Raw genomic sequence first — 19,805 nt, forward strand, 5'->3', positions numbered from 1 at the left:
CCGTGCCCCGCCGCATTCCCAAGCTGCGTCTCTCTGCAGCGCGTGGGTGTCACGGGGGATGTTTTGGCACAATTGTCGGTGTGGCGAGGGGTCCCTGACCTCGGCCAACACCTTTGGGCAGCGGGCAGGTGCCAAAGGGGCTCCACGGGTTGCTGAGCTCAACCAACACCAGACTCGGCTCCATCTCCACTGCCGTCCCGGTCCCAGGCTGTGTCTGGACACGGGTTTTTTCTGGTGCTTCCTAACCTGTCCTACTCTCCCCGCGGGGTTTTTCTCCGGCTGTGCCCGGCCGGGCTGGAGGCAGGCCCAGCCCCTGGGGCCGGCCGCAGCTGTCCGGGCCGGTGCCAGCTCCTCCCCCGGCGGCACGGCGGCTCCGGGCCCGGTGCCACCCGGCAGCCAGGCCGGCCCGTCCTCAGGCTTTCCTGGCACTGCCGGCACCTCCTCGCCGTGAGGCTGTGCCGGCCGAGCCCGCTCTTGGTGGCTGACGAGGGGCCAGGGAAGTGCCCGTGGAGACCATGGCGCTGGCGGGGGCCCTGGAGCGGCTGCGGGAGGAGGCCGTCTGCCCCATCTGCCTGGAGTTCATGAGCGAGCCCGTCAGCATCGACTGCGGCCACAACTTCTGCCGGGGCTGCATCGCCAGGCACTGCCAGGACAAGGGGCTGTGGGCCGACGGGCCCTTCTCCTGCCCGCAGTGCCGGGCCTCCTGCCACCGCAGCGGCCTCCGCCCCAACCGGCAGCTGGCCAACCTGGTGGAGGGGATCCGCCAGCTGGGCCTGCGGGCCGGCCTGGGGCCCGAGCCGGGCCCGGGGAGCCCCCTGTGCCCCCTGCACGACGAGCGCCTCAAGCTGTTCTGCGAGGAGGACGAGGAGCCCATCTGCGTGGTGTGCCGGGAGTCCTCGCACCACCGCCCGCACACCGTCTACCCCATCGAGGAGGCGGCCCACGCCTACAAGGTAGGGGAGGGCGGGCACCGGGGGCCCTGTCCTGTCCTGCCCCGGGGCAGGGGCTCTGGCACGGCCACCGGGACCCCAACACGCCCAGGGGCACCGCTGGGAAAGCAGAAGAAGGGGGGTGCAGGCGGTGACACCCACCCCCCTCCCAGCCGCCCTCACTGCGAGGGATAAGGCTGGACTCGCTTTATCTCCCAAACTGTTGATGGACTCAGACTCGCCCAGTCTGGCTCCCTGCCCATTCACACCCCCTGGAGAAGCTGAGCCGGTGGGTCCCTGCGGGCATTTTGCCCCGATGGAGGAATGCTGGCACCAAAACCCCACACCCCAGCTGTGATCTTGGCAGTGCCACCATTCACCCTTCACCAGCATTGAAAGAGGGCTGTCACTTTGGTCTCCAGAACCTTAATAGTGAGGAAAAACATAGAGGAAACCTGAGAAGCATGAGGAGGGTTAACGCTGTGAGTGAAGAGCACAGCTGCTTGGTTTGGTGCCAGTGCTGGCACCACCTGGCACTGGATCAGTGTCCTCCCCCAGGCAGAGGGGACCCAGCCAACATGCTGTGCTCAGTGGGTGCTGCTGGGGTGAGATGAGCCCATTTTTTCCTCTTTCCAGGTCAAACTCCAGAAATCCCTGGAGGATCTTTCACAGGAAGTGGAGGAGGTGAAGAAGCGTGAGTCAGCAGAAAGGATGAAAACCCAGGAGTGCAAGGCAGGTGCCTGTCTTAATTCTTAAAGAATGAACTTCAGAGATATCAGGATTTAAAAAAACCCACCCTGAATGGTCTTGTCTGGGGACATAGATTTATCATTGCCTCCATGCTGTTTTCCCATGTCCTGCTGTCACGTGTAGGAGCAATGCTGAAAGCCAGGCTCAGTAACTGTGTGTGGCTCCATAAAAAGCTTTGCAAGGAGCAGCATGCCAGATTTCCTGGAATCATGAGGACTTTATGCTGGTTAAACAAGTAGACATGGGCTATTTTTTATTGCCTTTTGTTTTACGACGTGCTTGAGTTCCAAGCCAGGCGTGAGCTGTGTGGTAAGCTCTGCTCCACAGCAACAGGAACCAGAAGTGTTTCCATAAGAAAAAAAAAAAAGTTGAATTACTGCACCTCTGCCTAACTCCAGATAGTTCTGGGAGGAGCAGATGCCAGCAAACAGCTGCATTTCAAGTCCTTTGGGGTGAAAGCTGGAAAGTAAAAGCAACTGCAGAAAAGGAAATGACACTGCTGGATGAGTTATCCAGCCCTGAATTTGAAGTGATGGTTAATCAGCTCTGGCAGGGAAAACAAGTTTCTCAGAACTCCCTTAGTTTTTCACTCAGCTCCCTTGTCTGTGGCAGTCCAGACAAGTGGTGGTGGGTTTTGAGGATGTCCCTATGAGCCCTCTGTCCCCATGGTGGGGGAAGAGGCTGTCCTGGCTTATCAAGTTTTCATGGCTCAGGTCCAAGGAATGCTGTACTTGGATGGGAAAAAAGTGGAGTTCAATTTCCTTCCCTTTATCTTCTTTGTTCTGAAGTTTCCTGGCCCACGCTCACCGCAGAGTGTCTCTCTGCAGTTCCAGGTTTCCAGCCAGTTTTTAGGAATGAGGTGAAAAACCCTAGAGCACTGGCAGACCCTGCCAATTGGTGTCTTTTTACCTTGTAGTGAGACCCAGGGAGCCTCCTGGGCTCTGCCTTTCCATTCCTCCAGAGCCCCCGGGGCATCTTTGCATGGCAGATACAGACAGAACATGAGGGAATCATCTTAAACTGAAAGAGGAGAGATTTAGGTTAGATATGAGGAAGAAACTCCTCCTTGTGAGAGTGCTGAGGCCATGGCACTGGTTGCCCCGAGAAGCTTTGGCTTCTCCATTCCTGGAAGTATCCAAGAGCAGGCTAGATTGGGCTTGGAGCAACCTGGTCTAATGGAAGATGTCCCTGCCCGTGGCAGGGGGTGGAAGCAGATGGTATTTAAGATCCCTTAAGGTCCCTTCCCACTGAAACCATTCCACAACTTTATGATTTTTCCACCTCTTGCCCTTTACTGGGGATTTTTCCAGCATTGTCCACCTGTCCAAGCAGTTTATTAGCCTGGATTTGGCTGGAGGTATGGAGTTGTAATAAAAAATCTACCCCAACACCCGAGCGCACCTCCTTGCAGCCCAACACATCCCAGACATCTGGGGTCCAGCTGAGCAGAAATGCCCCAGGCAAAGTCCTGCTGCTGATAAACTGAGGATGTGGAGTGGGAACTCCAGTGAGGTGGAAGCACAAGTTTGTCTCATGCTGGTTTTTCAATTCATGCACTTATCACAAAAATGCAGTGTTTTCCCACAGCCTGATGCCGGTCATGGATGCTGGAGCATCCAGCTCTATCTCGGCTGCCTGGATGATGTTCACCCCGTGAATTTTCTTATCCCAAGGAGACAGTAAAGAAAAAGCGTGAGAGGATTATAAGTGAGTTTGGGAAGCTGCATAGGCTGCTGGCTGATGAGGAGAAGCTACTGCTCCAGAAGCTGGAGGAGGAAGAGAAACAGATTCTGCTGCTGATCAATGAAAACCTGGCCAGGCTGGTGGAGGAGAAGTGCTTGCTGGAGGAGCTGATCCTGGATATAAAGGAGAAGAGCCAGCAGCCAGCTGATGGGCTGCTCAAGGTCAGGCTTTGCCACCAGCATCACTAATTCAGCCCTGGTGCCTTTGTCATCTGGGTGGGTGGCTTGGCCCAGACAAACCCAGAGCCATTTTTTGTCTTATTCTAGGACATGAAAAACATCCTGAGAAGGTGGGTGATTTTTCCTGGTAGGTGCCATGATTATTTCTGGTAGGTACCCATGGTTATTCCTTGCAGGCACCATAGTTGTTCCTCCTGCTGTCCTAGCCGCCTCCGTGCTTTGAGGCAGATGTTTGTGTCTGTTCCACAACAGCTACCCCATCCTCCCTGCCCAGCATCTGCTTTGGTCCTCCTGGGGTAAACACAGGAGGGACTGAGACAATCCCTAAGAGGTACCATCCACTCTTTCCAGGGGCTCAGAGCCAAGGACTTGTCTGGCTTGTGACATGAGAGCTGTGTCCCCTCCTAAGGGTTGTGCTGCTCAGTGGCTTTGTTCCTTCTTTCCCCAGGCCTGGCACTGCTGCTTCCTGTATTGTTTAACTCTGATCTCGTTTGGATTGCCAATATGCAAGCAATTATCCCTAGTGCTCTTTCCAGCCAGAGCTCCAGGGAGGTGATAGATCTATGGAGCCAATAAAAGGGCATTAACCCCTCTCCTGGCCAGAGAGTGGCCATGGCACAGGCTCTGGATACAGCCCGTGGGCATCCCTCTCTTCTCAGGTGTGAAGGGGTAAAGTTCCAATCTCCCAAGGCTGTGTCTGTGACCCTGAAGGAAAACTACAGCATTCCTGAGCACTGCTTGGGCATGAGGGACATGCTGAAGAAGTTCAAAGGTGAGGGGGCAGCTCCTGGCACATTTGGACTCTGGTTTCCTGCAGTACCCTGGGGCACAGGGAGGATTTTCCAACAAGCTTTGTCCAGCTGTTCCCAGTTTGTGCACTGATGAGTTCAGGCTGGTTTCATGGTTGGAAGACCTTTGTTGTGGTCTTGGATGGATAGTGAGGGGACCCTGAAGCCCAGGATATCCCTCAGGGGTTTCAAACACTCTGTTCTCCACGACCTCTTGCTTTCAATGTTGGCTCATTCTGAAGCTGTGGAATTGCCCTTGTTCTGCCCTTGCTCTGCAGCCTGACACCAAATATTTTGATATGGCTCATTTTCTGTATTGCACTCTCCCACTGTCAGGCAGTGCTGGGAGCAATGCAAAACCATGAGCAAATAATTGTAGGATGTAGGTCCATTTGGGACAGCCCAGCATCCAGGCCACAGATACCTGGTTGTGTCTGTGCCTGCAGATACCTGAAGCCTTGTCCATCTTCCACCCTTCTATCTCTCCAGTGGATGTGATTCTGGACCCAGAGACGGCACACCCAGACCTCACTGTGTCCGAAGACCGCAAGAGCGTCCGGCGTGGGAGCAAGAAGCTGCTTCTGTCCCTCTTTGACAACCCCAAGAGGTTCGGCACCACCCCGGTGGTGCTGGGCAGTCCGGGCTTCTTCTCGGGCCGCCACTACTGGGAGGTGCAGGTGGGAGACAAGCCCGAGTGGGGCCTGGGGCTGTGCCGGGAGGCTGCCGGCCGGAAAGGCTCTATCGTCTTCTCCCCCAATAATGGCTACTGGGTGCTGCGGCTGCAAAACGGGGGCACCTACGAGGCCCTGACCGTACCCGTCTCCCCCCTGACCCTGAGCGTGAGACCCCGGCGTGTCGGGATCTTCCTGGACTACGAGGCGGGAGAGATCTCTTTCTACAATGTAAGCGACCGCTCCCACATTTACAGCTTCACTGACAAGTTCTCAGGCAATCTCCGGCCTCTCTTTTTCCTGGGTTCCTTTCTGGGGGGCAGAAATGCTGAACCCTTGGTGATATCCTGGGTCAGGGACCCGCAGGGGACCGGATGCATTATCCTGTGAGAGTGGCTGCCCTGGTTTGTCACTGATGGGCGGTGACCTGTGTACCCAGCTAGCTTCTCCCTGTGAGTGGGGCAGCACTAAGGGAAAAACCTCAGTGCCCTGGTGAGTGTCCTGGCAGGATTCTCACAAGGTTCTGGCTGCTGGGGTGACTTGCCATATGTAACACCCACTGTCTGCCGGGTGTTGAGAAGGCACTTGGCAGAGATGTGCCGTAACCCTCTTTCCCACTAGGGGGACAGGGGAGTCCCCTGACCACTGATGCCTTGATGCTTATCTCAAAGGCTGCTGAAGCAAGGTATGTGCCCAACCTGCCATGTAGTGCTGACTTTAGTGTGAATTGTGCTGGCATAAGGCAATAAAAGGCTTGATTTGGGGAGCCTTGTGTAGTTAATGGTGTGGGTTTGTAGTGCTGCAACTCCAAAAGATCTCAGAAGACAAAGGGTGCTGTTGGACCTGGTCCTCTCCAGCCCAGAGAGGGTCCTTGAGAGATCCTGCAGTGGCATCTATGGGACACAGCAGCACTCTCCATGCAGGGATTTGGGAATGGCAGCTGCCTGTTTGGTGGCTTCACTCCAGCCTTGTGGTGCTGGGGCCTGGGGTGAAGAGAGAGGATGTCTGTGTGGATGTGGGTGGTCCCCTGGTCAGAAATTCCCTTCCAGGTCTGTCAGTTCCAGCCTCTCCACTTCCCCTCAAAGTCCCATGAGTGGGAAACCTCCAAGTGTGGTGAGCTGCCCACCACAGGGCAGGGGTACTTCAGGACTGCAAGACCCAGGGAAAGAAAAATAGCCCAAACTCTCCAATGTTCACCTTTGGTCTGTCCATCCCCTGGGACATCCCTTCTCCTCCAGGCTGTCTTGCTGCCCCAAGGCTCTTGCTCTGAATGGGCTGCCAGTATGTTACTGGAGGAAAAGCTCATCTGAACCTGAGTGGGACTGTGGTCTCTTTGCATAGAGCCAGGAGGCAGGAGATGCTGCCTTGGGTGCATGAGACACTGCCCTGTGGCACATGGGGTGTGAACAGTGCCACCAGCCCTGGACTACCCGGCTGGAGCGGCTGTGCATCATATCCTTCAGATAGAAACCAAGGAGCTGTGCAATCGGAAGTCTGATTCAATCAAATGAAATGAGAATTGGTAAAATAGAGTCTGAAATGCTCAGCACACTTTATCATAGAGTCCTGGACTAGTTTGCGTTGAAAGAGACCTTAAAGTTCATGTTCCACCCCCTGCCATGGACAGCGACGCTTTCCACTATCCCGGATTGCTCCAAGCCCTGTCCAGCTTGACCTTGGATGCTTTCAGGGCTGGCACAGCTGCTCTGAGCAACTATGCCAGGGTGTCCCACCCTCACAGGGAAGAATTCCTTCCCATATCCCATCTAACCCTGCCCTCTGGCAGTGGGAAGCCATTCCCCCTTATCTTGTCACTCCGGGCCCTTGTAAATTGTCTCTCTCCAATTCTCTGGGGATTGTCTTTGATGATGCTTTAGGAGCCTTCTAGACAAAAATTAGCTTGACTGGAAGAGCAGTTCCTCTTGGCTGAGTTTTTCTGTGTTTTCGGGAGTCCCACACTCCTTCAGGATCTTTCTTTTAGAGATTGCACAACAGAGAACAAACTAGTGAGACACAGTCATAGCTTTTTCCATGTCCCAGGAAGGAGAAGGGTGATAGGTGTCAGTGGGTCCTGCAGTGCCTTGACACCCTGGAGATATTCTATGTAGATTGTGATCTTATATCCACTCTATGGAGAGGGAGTTTATGGAGCCTGAGGAGATAAGAAAGGACATGAACTTTGAGGCCTTGATAAAGGGCTGAAAGCAGAGGCAGTTGTGGTGAGGACAGCCACGGAAACCTGTTGTGCAGGAAAGGAATCAGGGTAAATGTCACTGAACCAGGGGTGGGAGGAGGTGATGGAATAGAAACTGTCCAGAGCAACCTGATCCTGACACGTGTCACTTGTTGCTGGGGGGGGGTGGTGGGGAGGGTGGTGGGGAAGTGTTTCCAGGAGAAGCAGAAGGAAGTGCAACAATTCAGAGATCTTGCAAGTAGTGGAAGTAATGAATGAGCAGAAAGGATATGAACTCACCCCAATGCAACATCCAAAGTGTTTCTAGAAATCATGAATCTGCTTCCCCCAGGAAGGACAGTGGAAGTCAAAGGTATGAAATAGCTCTGAGTAGACTCTCAGATTTTCCATTTGGTGGACTCTGCATCACTTGCTACTAAGGAACTGCTTTGAGGCAGATACCAGTCTGCCCTCTGATGCCCAGACTGGTTGGCAATGGGCAGCTGGAGAGCAGCTGGGAGCACTGGAAGCTTTGGGAGCTCCCTGCTGCCCTGAAACTGATCCTGGGGTGATTTGCAAGCAGGATTTCTCTCTAAGCCATGGCAAGGGGAGTTTGTCCCTGTCCTTGGTGGCAGTGCATTGATGTCTGGCTCTGGCCTCCACGAGACCCTGTCCTGCTTGATCTTGCAGGACCAGATCTTGCTCAGCTTCATCCAGAGGGAATGGCTGCACAGCACAGCAGACAATCATAGAATCACAGAATTGTTCAGGTTGAAAAACACCTCTAAGGTCATCGAGTCCAACTATTACCCCAGCCAAGGTCTGTTCTGCTCAAGGGATGTGGTTTGGCTGAAGGCAGGAATCCCTTGAGATACCACATCCAGAAGACGGATTGTGGACCATGAGGGTATCACTGTTTTTCTGAGCAATCAGTACATTAAAGTAACATCTTTAGGCATTGGCCCCTCAGGTAGTTTGCTCACTCCAAGGCACTAGCAATGTCCCCTGTTAAGATTCAGCACAGTTAACAGACCTGCAGCTTTAGAAATGTGCTTTCTCAAAAATGTTGCATCTTTCTCTTCTAGAAGAAAATGCTTCATCATCTCAGGGGGTTGTGAGTCATTGTCCATGTATTTCTATGAACTCAGCAGAAATGTTCTTTTGGGTCCTCATGCCCACTTCTGCCTTTTGTTGTCCATCACAGGGAAGGCGACATCCAGGCACATCTTCTGCAATACTTGTGTGTCTTTCTTAGCCCTGGAAGTCTGGATTATTTCGCCACTTTAGGACAACACAACTTTCATATGCAGCATATAAACGCATCCTCTTTTACATTATATTTTTGGATTCTGGCCCCTCAGAATTGACACACCCCCTGCTCATGGTATCTCTGGGAAGAGCAGTTCTGGATGCAGGACTGAACCTCCCCTCCCTGTGGCAAACCAGGGCCCTGGGATGGGGAGGAAGGTGTGGAAGTGTCATTTCTGGGTGCGCAAACATTTTACCTTCAGTGTGTCTACTTCCTCTCTGAAAAGTGGAGATGTGAAAGCTCAGACCATGAACCTCGGCTGGCTTCAATCCACATCCCCATCAGCACAGTCCAGCTCCTCCTTCTGTGAGATGCTGGACTCCAGCCTCTGACTCCTCTGGCATTTGATATGCCTCAAAATATATACAGACACACTAGAGTGATGTAAACAGCAAATATAGAGAGATGTGAACATATAATAATAATATACTTATCATAGTAATGATTGAATTTTTGTTCACAGCTAGGCTTGCCCAGGACTTTTGTCAAAATAAAAAAAAAAACAAACACCAACTAAACAAACCAACCAACCCCCCCCAAAAACCCAAAATTTAATCATTTTTGTATACATTATGCAAAACACTCTGTAAATACCACACTCTGTTTTCAGGATGAGTAGTTTACAAATTCCAAAACCCTTGACAGCATTGTTGTTGTTTTGATCTGAATCCAGAGAAAATTCCCCAGAAAATGACCCTCCTCTTGGTCCCAGCTTCACTTTTCATGTGTTGCCTCGAGCTTAAGGATCCCTTCCAGTTCAGCATATTCTGTGATTCTGGTGTCTACTTGCTTGAGCACTCCATGAGGCTGTTTATGGGAGGGATGAGCACCACAATTAGCCCAGAGCCCTGGGCATGAGCTCCCTAGGGAGAAAAAAACTCTTTACCATGAGGGTGGGGAGGCCCTGGCACAGGATGCCCAGAGCAGCTGTGGCTGGTCCAAGGCCAGTTTGGAGAGAACTTGGAGCCACCTGGGATAGTGGAAGGTGTCCCTGCCCATGGCAGGGAGCGGATCAGTATGAGCTTTGAGGTCCCTTTGAACCAAAACCATTCCATGATTTTATAATTCCACGATTCTGTGACCCAAGGATTGCACGATGGGAGGGTCTCCTTGCATCCTTCAGCTCTGGCAGCAAAACCAGTCTCAAACAGCTGCACCGACCATCAATGCATCCAGTGCTCGGGGCAGGGTGATCCCTGGGTGAGGATTTGAGCTGGTGGTGCCATGGGTGCCCCTGCCTGCTCTGGGCCACTCCTCATCCTTCGCAGAACGTCCTCAGTTCTCACCTCTCTGCCGGGGCTGCGGAGTTACAGCTTCTCGCTGGCTCCTCTGAGCTGTCACACTCTCAGCTGTAGGTGGGTGCAAGATTAAAGAAGACATGAGTAATTCTGGGCTCCTGCAGGCTCCCGGAATAGCGGTGAGGAGTGCTGGCTGAGGTGTCCTGGAGCTGAGGAGGAGGGCGCGGCTGTGGCAAGCTGGAATGCACCCCGGGTACTTTAGGACACTGCACAGGAGGTTGTTTGCCGCAGGCTGCAGCAGTGCCTGGGCTGAATGATGCTCCCTGGATGACCCTGTGACCTTCCACAAGAAACCCTGAGGCTGTGGGACTGCTCCCACAGGGGCAGGCGGGGCTTTTATCCAAGAGGGGCTGTGGAGGCTCAAGTGATTTTGGGATAATCCCATCACAGGTCTTCACCCTCCTGACTCCTGCCCCTGCTGTTCTCTGGAGTGAGGGTAGCTCTGGGCACTTAGGCTTTGTGCCAGTCTCAGTCCTGAAGGTGAATCTATTGAGCAGCGCCCAGGGTGGCTGGTACCCAGTGGCCAAGAGGTTTTCCTGGCCCTAATGAGCCCTCCTTCTGGAGCTGGCCCTGGGGTGTGGAGGGTCTGGTGAGTCAGGCTTTCACCAAAACCACCACCTTCACATGTTGGTGGTGATATCCATCTGAACTTCCCAGCCATGGGCTCCCTCTCCTCCCAGCAGTGTCTCAGGGAAGGTGGCTCTGTTCCTGCTTTCTACCTCCCTACCCTCCTCCCAGGGTGCTATTTTAAGCTGGATGCAGTCAGCACTGGGGTGGGATGACTGATGGGATCCACAGGGCCCGTGGGCTGAGGAGCTGGGGGCTGCAGTTCCCCAAGTGAGGAGCGATGTGTTCCTTCCTCCCCCAGACACATCCACCTCCCTCTGATCCCTCCCGACCCCACCTGAGCCTCCTCTCCCTGCTCACCATCCACCCTCTGTGTCTGCTCAAGGTCACCCCTCCCCAGGGCTGCCTCCTGCTTTTCGCTCTGTGTCCCACTGGTATTTATGTTTGAAATCCCACATCCAGTATGGAAATGCAGTGGAGTGAGCTGAGCATTCTTCTGTGTACTGCATCAGACCTCCAGGCAGGAGGAACCTGAATCCTCCTTGTTCATCCAACAGAGCCTATCCAGAGCTGATCAGAGCATCCCAAATACCATGAGTGGTGTGGGAAATGCCATCAGGGATGTGGGAAATACCTTCACTAAGCTGATGGGCTCCATCTCCATCAGCTCCAGGGTGGGGACCAGGGGAGATGTTTCCTTGCTGGGGCAGGTTCTGCCGTGGGCTGGGGCCTGTCATGGTCATCTCTGGACAGGCATCTCCAGAGATGAGCAGGTTTTGGAGTCAAGGTATTACTGAGAGAGAATATCTGCTCAGCTCCATGTCCCAGCTAAATGAGAGCTTAATGAAATAATTTAAAATTCTTGTAGTGAAACATGTTTTTTCCACCCTCAGCTCTGGAAATAGCTGATCCATTTTAGCTGTAGCTCTCAGAAAGCTTTCCCTAAAACAGTCAATGTGTTAAATTTCAGCCCCTAAAGGTAATATTTTGATTGACTATAATGAGGCCAGCAGCAGAATTTAATGTGCTTCCAATTATCATAATGAATGGAGATTAATACCTTATAAAAACTTGAGACAAGTTACCTGAATGTAATCCCTGACCTTCTCATAACTCCTCCTTCATGGCTTTCCTTGTTACTATTTTGCAAAACAGGATGTTCAGACACAGAATGCTCACAGGAGTTTTGACAGTGTGGAAAAAGAAATAAAGAACTTGTCACTATTTTAATTTCACCCACTGCCATCCCAAAGGATTATAATGGAGGCAAACACAGAGGCTATTACAAAAATATTTATTTATTGACATCTGAATTGGATTTTATGTCAAAAATACAGTTACTTAAATACAAAAGATATAACCTGAGTCTACTGGAAAAAAATTAATATATATATATATATATAAAATAAAATTATTTTTTATCTCAGAGTTATTGCACCTGATCCCTCCCCTATAAAAAAATTAAATAGCACAACATTAAGCTGGATTTTGGAATGTTTTCAGTTTCTCTGCTAGCTCTAAATGACATTGAAACACTTCCAATGGACCCCAGCTGGTCACGTTTGTCCATCCCAGCAGCTGGGGACATGGAGCAGCTGGATCTGTCCAGAACCTCACTCTAGCTCCAGCTCATTCATGTACTGCTGGACCCAGTCCTCTGTGGGGTTGGCACAGACTTCCCGGCCTTTCCTGGTGATAAACCTGTAAAGTGCAAGGAGGGTAGGAGAGCACTCAATGGAGAATCACAGAATCATGGAATTATGGAATGGTTTGGGTTGGAAGGCACCTTAAAGCTTATCCTGTTCCACCTCCTGCCATGGGCAGGGACACCTTCCAATAGACCAGGTTTTTTCAAGCCCCATCCAACCTGGCCATAGACACTTCCAGGGCTGGGACAAGAGCCCTGCCCAAGCCCAGTCTCTCTCAAGGATGAGCAGCTCCATGCCTTGCTCATACTATCTGGCAGCCACCAGTTTTATCTACAAAGGAGTAGAGTAGGAGCAGCATGTGGCTTCTGTGCTCCAAGCATCACCTTGTACTTCTTGTCTACCCCAGCCTTCCTTCCTGTCTTTGGAAAAGGGTCTTTCTACCCTGGCTTCTCAGCCCAAAACCACCCCTGCCCCAGAGGAGGGACTTACACGACAGCAGGCTGGGAGCATTGGCTGTTGGTTTCATAGTAATCCTTCACAAAGCTGCGGGGCAGCTGCCGGGAGGTGTAGGAGAAGCAGCAGGAGGTTGGTGGGTCGGAGCCAACTGTGAAGGGCAAAGACAGTCATGAGCAGTGGTAAGGGATGGGGAACAGGGCAGGGATCTGGGATCACCCATCCCTGGGTCTAGAGAGCAGGAATGATGTGGAAGAGGAAGAGAAGATGGGGTTTTTTTCCTCTTCCTTCAGTTGTTTCCCTGTTGTGTTCACTCTGAGCTGGCATTGACACAGCTCATGCCACCAGGCAACATCTCCCAGCCCAAACTCGGCCAATCCTAGCCTTCCTCACATTTGACCTCTGTAGCAGGGGTGAGGGTCATAGTTGTTCTTTTACCCTAAAAAGGGTAGAAAACCTTTAGCTTTTATGCTAATAGTCTTTCAGCTGTGCCTGTCCCATAGCCCTGGAGCACCTGCTAGAAGATGGTGGGACAGAGGGAGGGACCTGCAGTGGAAGTGCTGCCAGAACAGGCTGTCCCAGCAGTGACATCTCTCCTGTCCCCACTTAGGAAGGGTGAGGAGAGCCTGGACTTACGTGGAGCAGCAGAGGTCTGGTAGCAGAAGGCAGCGATGAGGATGGCGAGGGCAACAACAGACACCTTCATGTCGGTGGAGAAGTGGTGGCTGGAACTGGAGCAGGCAAGAGCAGCTTGGAAGCCTCTTTGCTGTCTGATGCTGAGACCATCAGCAGCCCCTCAATTTATGGGGCGGGAGGTCTGTGCAGGGGCTTGCGTAGACATGCTGGAATTTCCACCAGAGACCTCTTGTGGTGCAGTCTCGTGATGGAACAGAGCAGCCCCAGCCCGGAAGAGTGAAGCTCCCTGCTCAATTCAGTGCCTTGCCAGTGACACAGGATATGAAAGAGTCACTGTGGCTATTTCTGCTTCTCTCATGTTTCCCTTAGTAAGAAGTTCCTCTGTGGAGGTTCCTGCATTTGTTAAATCCCCTGTTACCCAACCTTCCCAGCTGGGAGAGTCTATCTGTGCAAGAACTGTGCTGGAGGGCCCAGGAGCATCAGTGGGATCAGGCTGGTTAGGGAAAAAGACTGAAGTCTCCTTTACCATAGACTTCTCCCCTCCCATATCTGCAAAGCCTTTGCTGCCTTAGGAGCAGGAGGTGGGAGCTGTCACCACTGTCCTGCATGTGTAGATCTACCCCATGGAGCAAATATGGCTCTTGCCAAGCAGAGCATCCCTTCCATAGTTGATCTGGCCTGTTTCCATCCTTCTCTTTGCAGAGAGGCACCTTGCAGGCTCGCTCATCAGTCCAGATCCCATTGCCTCACTATGTTTGTCATCTTGCTTGTCCCCAAATATCCTAGGAAGATGAGGAGAGAGCCTGCCTCCACATGCGGGGCGCCCAGCCAGGCAGGAGGTGGGAATCTGGCATTCCAACAGACACCAGCTGGGTCGGGAGGGAGTGAGCATCAGCTCCCTTGGATCCTGCCTGGTTGCTCAGGGAATATAACTTGTACATGGATGTAGGAGCGTGGTTTGCCTCTGAGCTGTCCCTTCTGACTGTTCCTTCAAGAATCCATGGGTTGCACCTGGAGATCCGACACTTAGGGCCAAGTGCTCCCATCCTGCTCCAGAGGCACATGGTACCAAAATGCACAGAAGTGCTCTGCTAAAAGATGAGTTTCATGAAAACAGAAGAATTAGTTTGGGATCTGCTTTGATTAAATTTTTTCAATGAGAATTTTTTCCTTTCAGGCAGCTGGACAACTCTGTGCCTTAATCCCTTTGTCAGCAAACACATGCCAAATTATTTTGGACTCTCAGGGACTATTTTGAAATTAATCAAAGCAAAAATTTCCTGAGTCAGTTTAGGATCAGTTTAGTTTAGGCAATGTGTGTTACAGGGGGCTGGTAAGGGCTGAAACTTTTCTACTGCTGAGAGCCAAAAATAAGCCCAAAGCCAAGTTTCTTGGTTTTAGGAATATAATTCTTCCTTAGAAATCTGACAAAAGATCCTCCTCAGCCAGCTTGTGGTCAGCTGGAGGAGATGGGAGGTTACAATCATGCTGGTGATGCCCTGGGATGTTGCAACAAGCTCCTGAAAAAGTGTTTTCTTACCCACTTCCCACATTCCAGGGATGATGAAAAGAGAAAGTAATCTCTTCCAACTCTTCCCTCTTTTAGGAAAGGAGGTTGAATTTGTCTCAGATGAGGAACCATCTTCCCTGAGATGTGCCTTGAGTCATTGAAGATGGCCATGGAAGAGTGAGAAAAGTGGGCTGGAGCATCTCTGGGGGGATTAATTTAATTACACAGCAAAGTGGTGGCGTAAGAAGGAAGTTTTCCCATCAGGTGGTTTCAGAATTCCTGACCCAGGAGGCAGTGCATGGAGTCAGTGGAATTTGCCATTTGAAGAAGTCTGGCTGCTGTTGCCCTGTTTTACATAGAGGGATATGATTGAGATTTTCTAGAAGTCCCCCAAAAAATTCCAAGAGAAAGTGCTGAGTAAAGAAAATGCCAAAAATATGTTCCATGACAGTAGAAATAGGGAAATTCTCTGTCTTGAATGAAAGGGGAACCTGGATAACACTGGTGAGACTGGCTGATGTAAGTTGCTATTTATAGCAGAGTTTAATGCTGAGGAATTTGGATTCACTCAGAAAGGAAGTAATTAAAGATGTCCTGAGTTCAGAAATTGCCCCTAAGCCCAGATCCACCAACCCCTGCAGCAGGTCCATCCTGCCCTGCTACAGCTCCAGCACCATGGAGTGTCCATCACTGTCCAGAAATTACACCCCCACCATTCCTGACATTGCTGAAGAAATGTTGGAATTTTTTAGATTATGTCACATCCTGGAAGTGACTCCAGTAAGAAGCTGGGCCTATGGGAGTGACGGGTGACCATGTGTCTTGAGTCTGGTGTGTCCAGGGGTGAGCATGGCCACCTTGGCTGGTCATCTCTGCGTGGTTCACAGAAAACACTTTGTGTTTCCCCAAAGTCATGTCAGGACAGGAAGCTGGTCATAGCTGATAAGAAATGTGTATCATGCTAAAGGTCCTGTCCTTCTCCAGCAAAGGCATTTAAAAAAATAAAATATTCCAGGGATTGCTCTTCTTAACGGCTGATGACTCAGATTTTTCCTGGCCTTTCTTCTGAAGCAGAGTGAACCAAAGAGGATGAAGTGTACTGTATTACAAAGCAAATTAAAGTGAAATAAAAAACCCTCTTTGCTCCACATCTCTCTCCATTCTTGGCATGAAAAGGAAAGAAAGAAACAGGGAAAACCTGAGTTTTTTCAATTTTTGAGCCTTAGGCATCTGTGGGGCTGTGCCCCTGGTTCAGCCTGACTGCTGGCTCCGGGGGCTGGGACATACACAACCCACCCTCTTCAGCACCCCTCAAACCCCAAATATCTGAGAGGACTAGACAAAGTGTCTCTGCTGGGGCTGCATCCCCTGCCCACCTCACTCAGATTGTTGAGACCCCAGCAAGAGCAAGGAGGACCAGGCTGAAAATTCAGAGCTCTGCTGGGATGGAAACTAGAGGAGGATAGAGTTAGAATAGATATGAGAAAGGAATTGTTCCCTAGGAGGCTGGGCAGGCCCTGGCACAGGGTGCCCAGAGAAGCTGTGTCTGCCCCTGGATCCCTGGCAGTGTCTAAGGCCAGGTTGGACAGGGCCTGGAGCAGCCTGGGATAGAAGGGATTCCTGTTCATGGCGGGGAGTGGGTGGGGGGTGGGTGGACCAAGGTGGTCTTTTAGGTCCCTTCCAACTCAAACCACTCTTTGATTCTATGATTCCATAAATACCAAACCCACTTTTAATGAACCCGGTGGGCCTTGAATGCTCATTATAATCAAGGAAAAATAAAAATAAACAAGACACAAAGAGTTTTCATTTTCATTGGTGCTCCTGCTGTGCAGCTTTTTAGGCTTTTTTGGGTGGGATGGGTGGAGGTGGCCCAGGATGTCTGGTTGACCCCCATAGCTTAGAACCCCAACCTCCCCTGAGAGCAGGGATAACTTTTAAACTTGTGTCAGGGCCATTGCCACAGCTAGAGGACTTTCCTAATCATAGAATCATGGAATCATTTAGGCTGGAAAAGCCCTCTGAGGTCATTGAGTCCAACCACTTTCTAAGCATTACCAGGGCTACTACTAATCCAGGTCCCCAAGTGCCACATCCACAGGTCTATTAAACCCCTCCAGAGATAGCAACTGATGGCCCCCAGATGCCCTTGCCCAGTGCTGGCCCCTCTCTGCAGGGTCCTGGCAGGGCTGTGTCACTGCCAGGAGGTCAGAGCCCCACAGGAGGTGTGAGCCCCAGTCCCATAGCAAGGTGTGAGCTCTGCAGCTGCCAGTGAACGGCGGTGGTCATGCAGTGGTGTTTACTGGTCTCATGATTTATTCAAAGCTGTAAAACCACCTCCCACATGTGGGGCTGTTTGGAGGTTGGGGTGCTCAGCAGTATTTCTCTGAAGTGCAGGTCCTGTCCCCTGTAATGTGGAGGGTTTTTCCACCCCAGATGGGTTTGTGCCCTTCAAAGGGGATATTGTCTGGCAACCCTAGCTAGCACGGGCTGTGCCTGGCACCCGCATCCCCTGGGAGAGAGGAGACGGCTCAGGGAGCTTTGGCACTGCTCATTCCTGCATCCCTACACGGCCCTGCAGCCTCCCCCTGCGGGCTCCTGCATCGTTCCACAGCCCCCACAGCCTCTCTTGCACCCCCCCACCACCTCTACAGGCCCAGCATCCCCATCCCTCCATAGCCCAGGGTTCCTGCATCCCTTGAGGACCATGCAGGGATGTGCAGCCACATGCTGGGACTTGGTGGGGTCAGTTTGTGAGTGGGAGTAGAGGGACTTGGGCTCGGTCAGGGATCACCTGAGGGACAATGCTGTGACCTCCAGAGCACCTCACCTCTGCCCCAGGTGAAGCCACCAGCATCTCCCAAATGGATCATCCCACTCCTCAGAGCTTGCATCCACTTGTGGACATCTGGAAAGAGGAGAAACAGCTACAGGAAGTAACAGGGATGGAATAATATTCCTTCCTGTGCTCCAAGGCCCTTCAGTGCCAGGACTGGGATAGTGCAGCCCCTATGGGTGAGCTGTGCCCCAGGAGGAGGCTGACCAGTCCTCCACCAGCCTGGGGACAGCCCTCACCATCACCCATGGGCAAAGTAAGCCCATTCCCCTGCCCTGGGTTCTTGGCTTTCCTGTGTCTCTAGGCGAGGGCAGGATTTCAGGGGAGTTTGAAGGAGTTTGAAAGCTTCTGGGCTAATCCTTGTCACTGTTTATATCCTGGGGTGAAGACTCAGCCCTCTAACATCCTTCCCTACACTCTTCTCCTTTGAATAATTTTAGCTTTCTATTTCTACCCTTCCTGCACCAAAACAAACCTCATACTCCAGTCGGGTGAGGCTAAAGTGGTAAAGAACGGCTTGATTCCAGGAATAATAGAGGAAGCTTGAGAGAGGTCAGCTCAAAAACACTTAAACTGCAGGAACTGCAATAGCAAAGGGCTCTGGGATTTGCCAGAGAAGCGAAAACTAGCAGACAGAAGCAGAAAACTTAAACCAGAAACTAGGCCCAGAGGTTGGCAAGGGTGACTCGTTCAGGGTCGTAGTGGCAGACTCCAGGGGTGGCAGATGGTGACTCAAAGCTGGAGCCCTGCAGGTGGGTGGGTGTCTGTGACCGGGAGGAGCTGCTCCCCCTTTCCAGGAGGCTTCCCAGCATTCTGGAGGAAACAACAGCCCAGCTGACAAAGCAGCTCTGTGGGCTCCCACTGGTGACACAATCAAGGGGCTGCAGCTGCAGCACCTCCTCCTCCTTCAGCTCCTTACATTCAGTTATGCTTTTTTTCCTCACACTGGCCATCTCAGAGCTTCCGGGTGAGAGACAGAGCTGCAGTTCAGAGCCACCACACCTCCCCACATCCTCCTGTGCCCCACGCACATAATCAGCCTCATGGTTTGTGCTTTGCAGGCAGCAGCTGGTGAGCAGAAGGTGCGAAGTTCCCATGAGCAAAGCTGTCACCTGCTGGTGCCAGCCACAGGGTGCCTTTCTGCAGCCATAGCCTCTGTCACTGCTCTGTGCAGCGCTGGTATTTGTCACACTCGCATGTGAGTTGCAAGAACAGAGGAACATAAAACTCCCACTGTTGGTTTCTGAATGAATTATTTCTGTGGCAAAAAGCCATAATTTGTTTATTTCAGCAGCAATTCAGCCACAAGCCGGAGCCACTTCTTGTTCTGCACTGAGCTGATCAGACTTACCCAGAGAACAAAGAGCTGATCCTGCCAGAGCTTGCTTCTGGCAAAATCCACCACCTTCCCTGATATCTATGTCAGGACTTATGGAGAATTTACTCCCTCTAAAATGACACCCTTGGTCACTCTGGTGAGGTCTCTGCCTAGATGAGGATGAGCCACAGCTGGCAGTACCAGGGATGTAATGCAGGACAAGACCATGAGGAAAAGGAGGAATGCAAGACAAATCCTGCCCATGGGATAAGCATGGGAAGGAGCAGACCAGTCTAAGGAGCTTCCAAACGTCTCCTTTTAGTTCTTGCCAGGAGCAAACCAGCTGGTGAAGGACATTGTCTCCGTAGCTCTCATGTACAGCTCCAGGGTAGCCAAGCAGGAGGTTTAGAGTTCTGGGAGAGAAAATCCAGGCTCAGGAACATAACCAGAGGCCTGAGCATTCTCTCTGCAGTGGAGGGGTCTTTGACTGCATGCCAAGAATGTGACAGGACATCAGGAAGCCCAGGTCATCCTTCTCCTTGCTTCCCAAGCAGCTGCCCAGAGTTGTTGGTCTGCTGAGACTTGAAGGTCTCTCCCATGTCAGGCAGATTGTCCCCTACTTTCGTCTCAACTCTTTAGCCAGAAAATCCATCTTCTACTCAAGGCATCTCTTGGAGGGAGAGGCTGAGGCTGTAAAAATGTCTCAGGTGTGGCAAACCCCTTCTGCTAGTGAACTCCCTGCTCCCAGGTGAGATTCTGCCCTTTGGGAGGCCTGTGACTGCTAAGGGCAAACTGATGAAGGGTGGATTAGTGAAACAGCACTGAGAGAGTCTGAGAATGTGCTGGACACTGTGTTTGGAGGATTGTGATCTATGGCACAATGTCCAGCTGGGGGTCAGTCAGCAGCAGGGAAACCCAGGGTTCGATACTGGGTTAATATGTTTATATCCTGGCTGATGGAGACAAAGGTCACGCTCAGTGAGCTGGCAGGTGACA

General features: G+C 51.8%; 2 protein-coding genes across 2 annotated transcripts; one reads left to right on the forward strand and one right to left on the reverse strand.

Annotated features, from left to right (window-relative positions):
- The first annotated feature begins 283 nt into the window (after window positions 1–283).
- Window positions 284–5,818, forward strand: TRIM50 (tripartite motif containing 50). Its single transcript, XM_083875506.1, has 6 exons — window positions 284–953; window positions 1,566–1,661; window positions 3,353–3,583; window positions 3,689–3,711; window positions 4,261–4,373; window positions 4,879–5,818. The coding sequence occupies exons 1-6, from the start codon at window positions 516–518 to the stop codon at window positions 5,448–5,450; spliced, it is 1,473 nt and encodes a 490-aa protein (XP_083731632.1). The 5' UTR covers window positions 284–515; the 3' UTR covers window positions 5,451–5,818.
- Window positions 5,819–11,774: 5,956 nt separating this feature from the next.
- On the reverse strand, window positions 11,775–13,745 carry LOC310917352 (C-C motif chemokine 4 homolog). Its single transcript, XM_083875507.1, has 3 exons — window positions 13,146–13,745; window positions 12,546–12,660; window positions 11,775–12,108 (listed from the first exon to the last, which is right to left on the reverse strand). The coding sequence occupies exons 1-3, from the start codon at window positions 13,213–13,215 to the stop codon at window positions 12,021–12,023; spliced, it is 273 nt and encodes a 90-aa protein (XP_083731633.1). The 5' UTR covers window positions 13,216–13,745; the 3' UTR covers window positions 11,775–12,020.
- Window positions 13,746–19,805: the final 6,060 nt, after the last annotated feature.

This window comes from Zosterops lateralis (assembly GCF_965231275.1).
Source record: "Zosterops lateralis genome assembly, chromosome: 19".
Classification (NCBI taxonomy): domain Eukaryota; kingdom Metazoa; phylum Chordata; class Aves; order Passeriformes; family Zosteropidae; genus Zosterops; species Zosterops lateralis.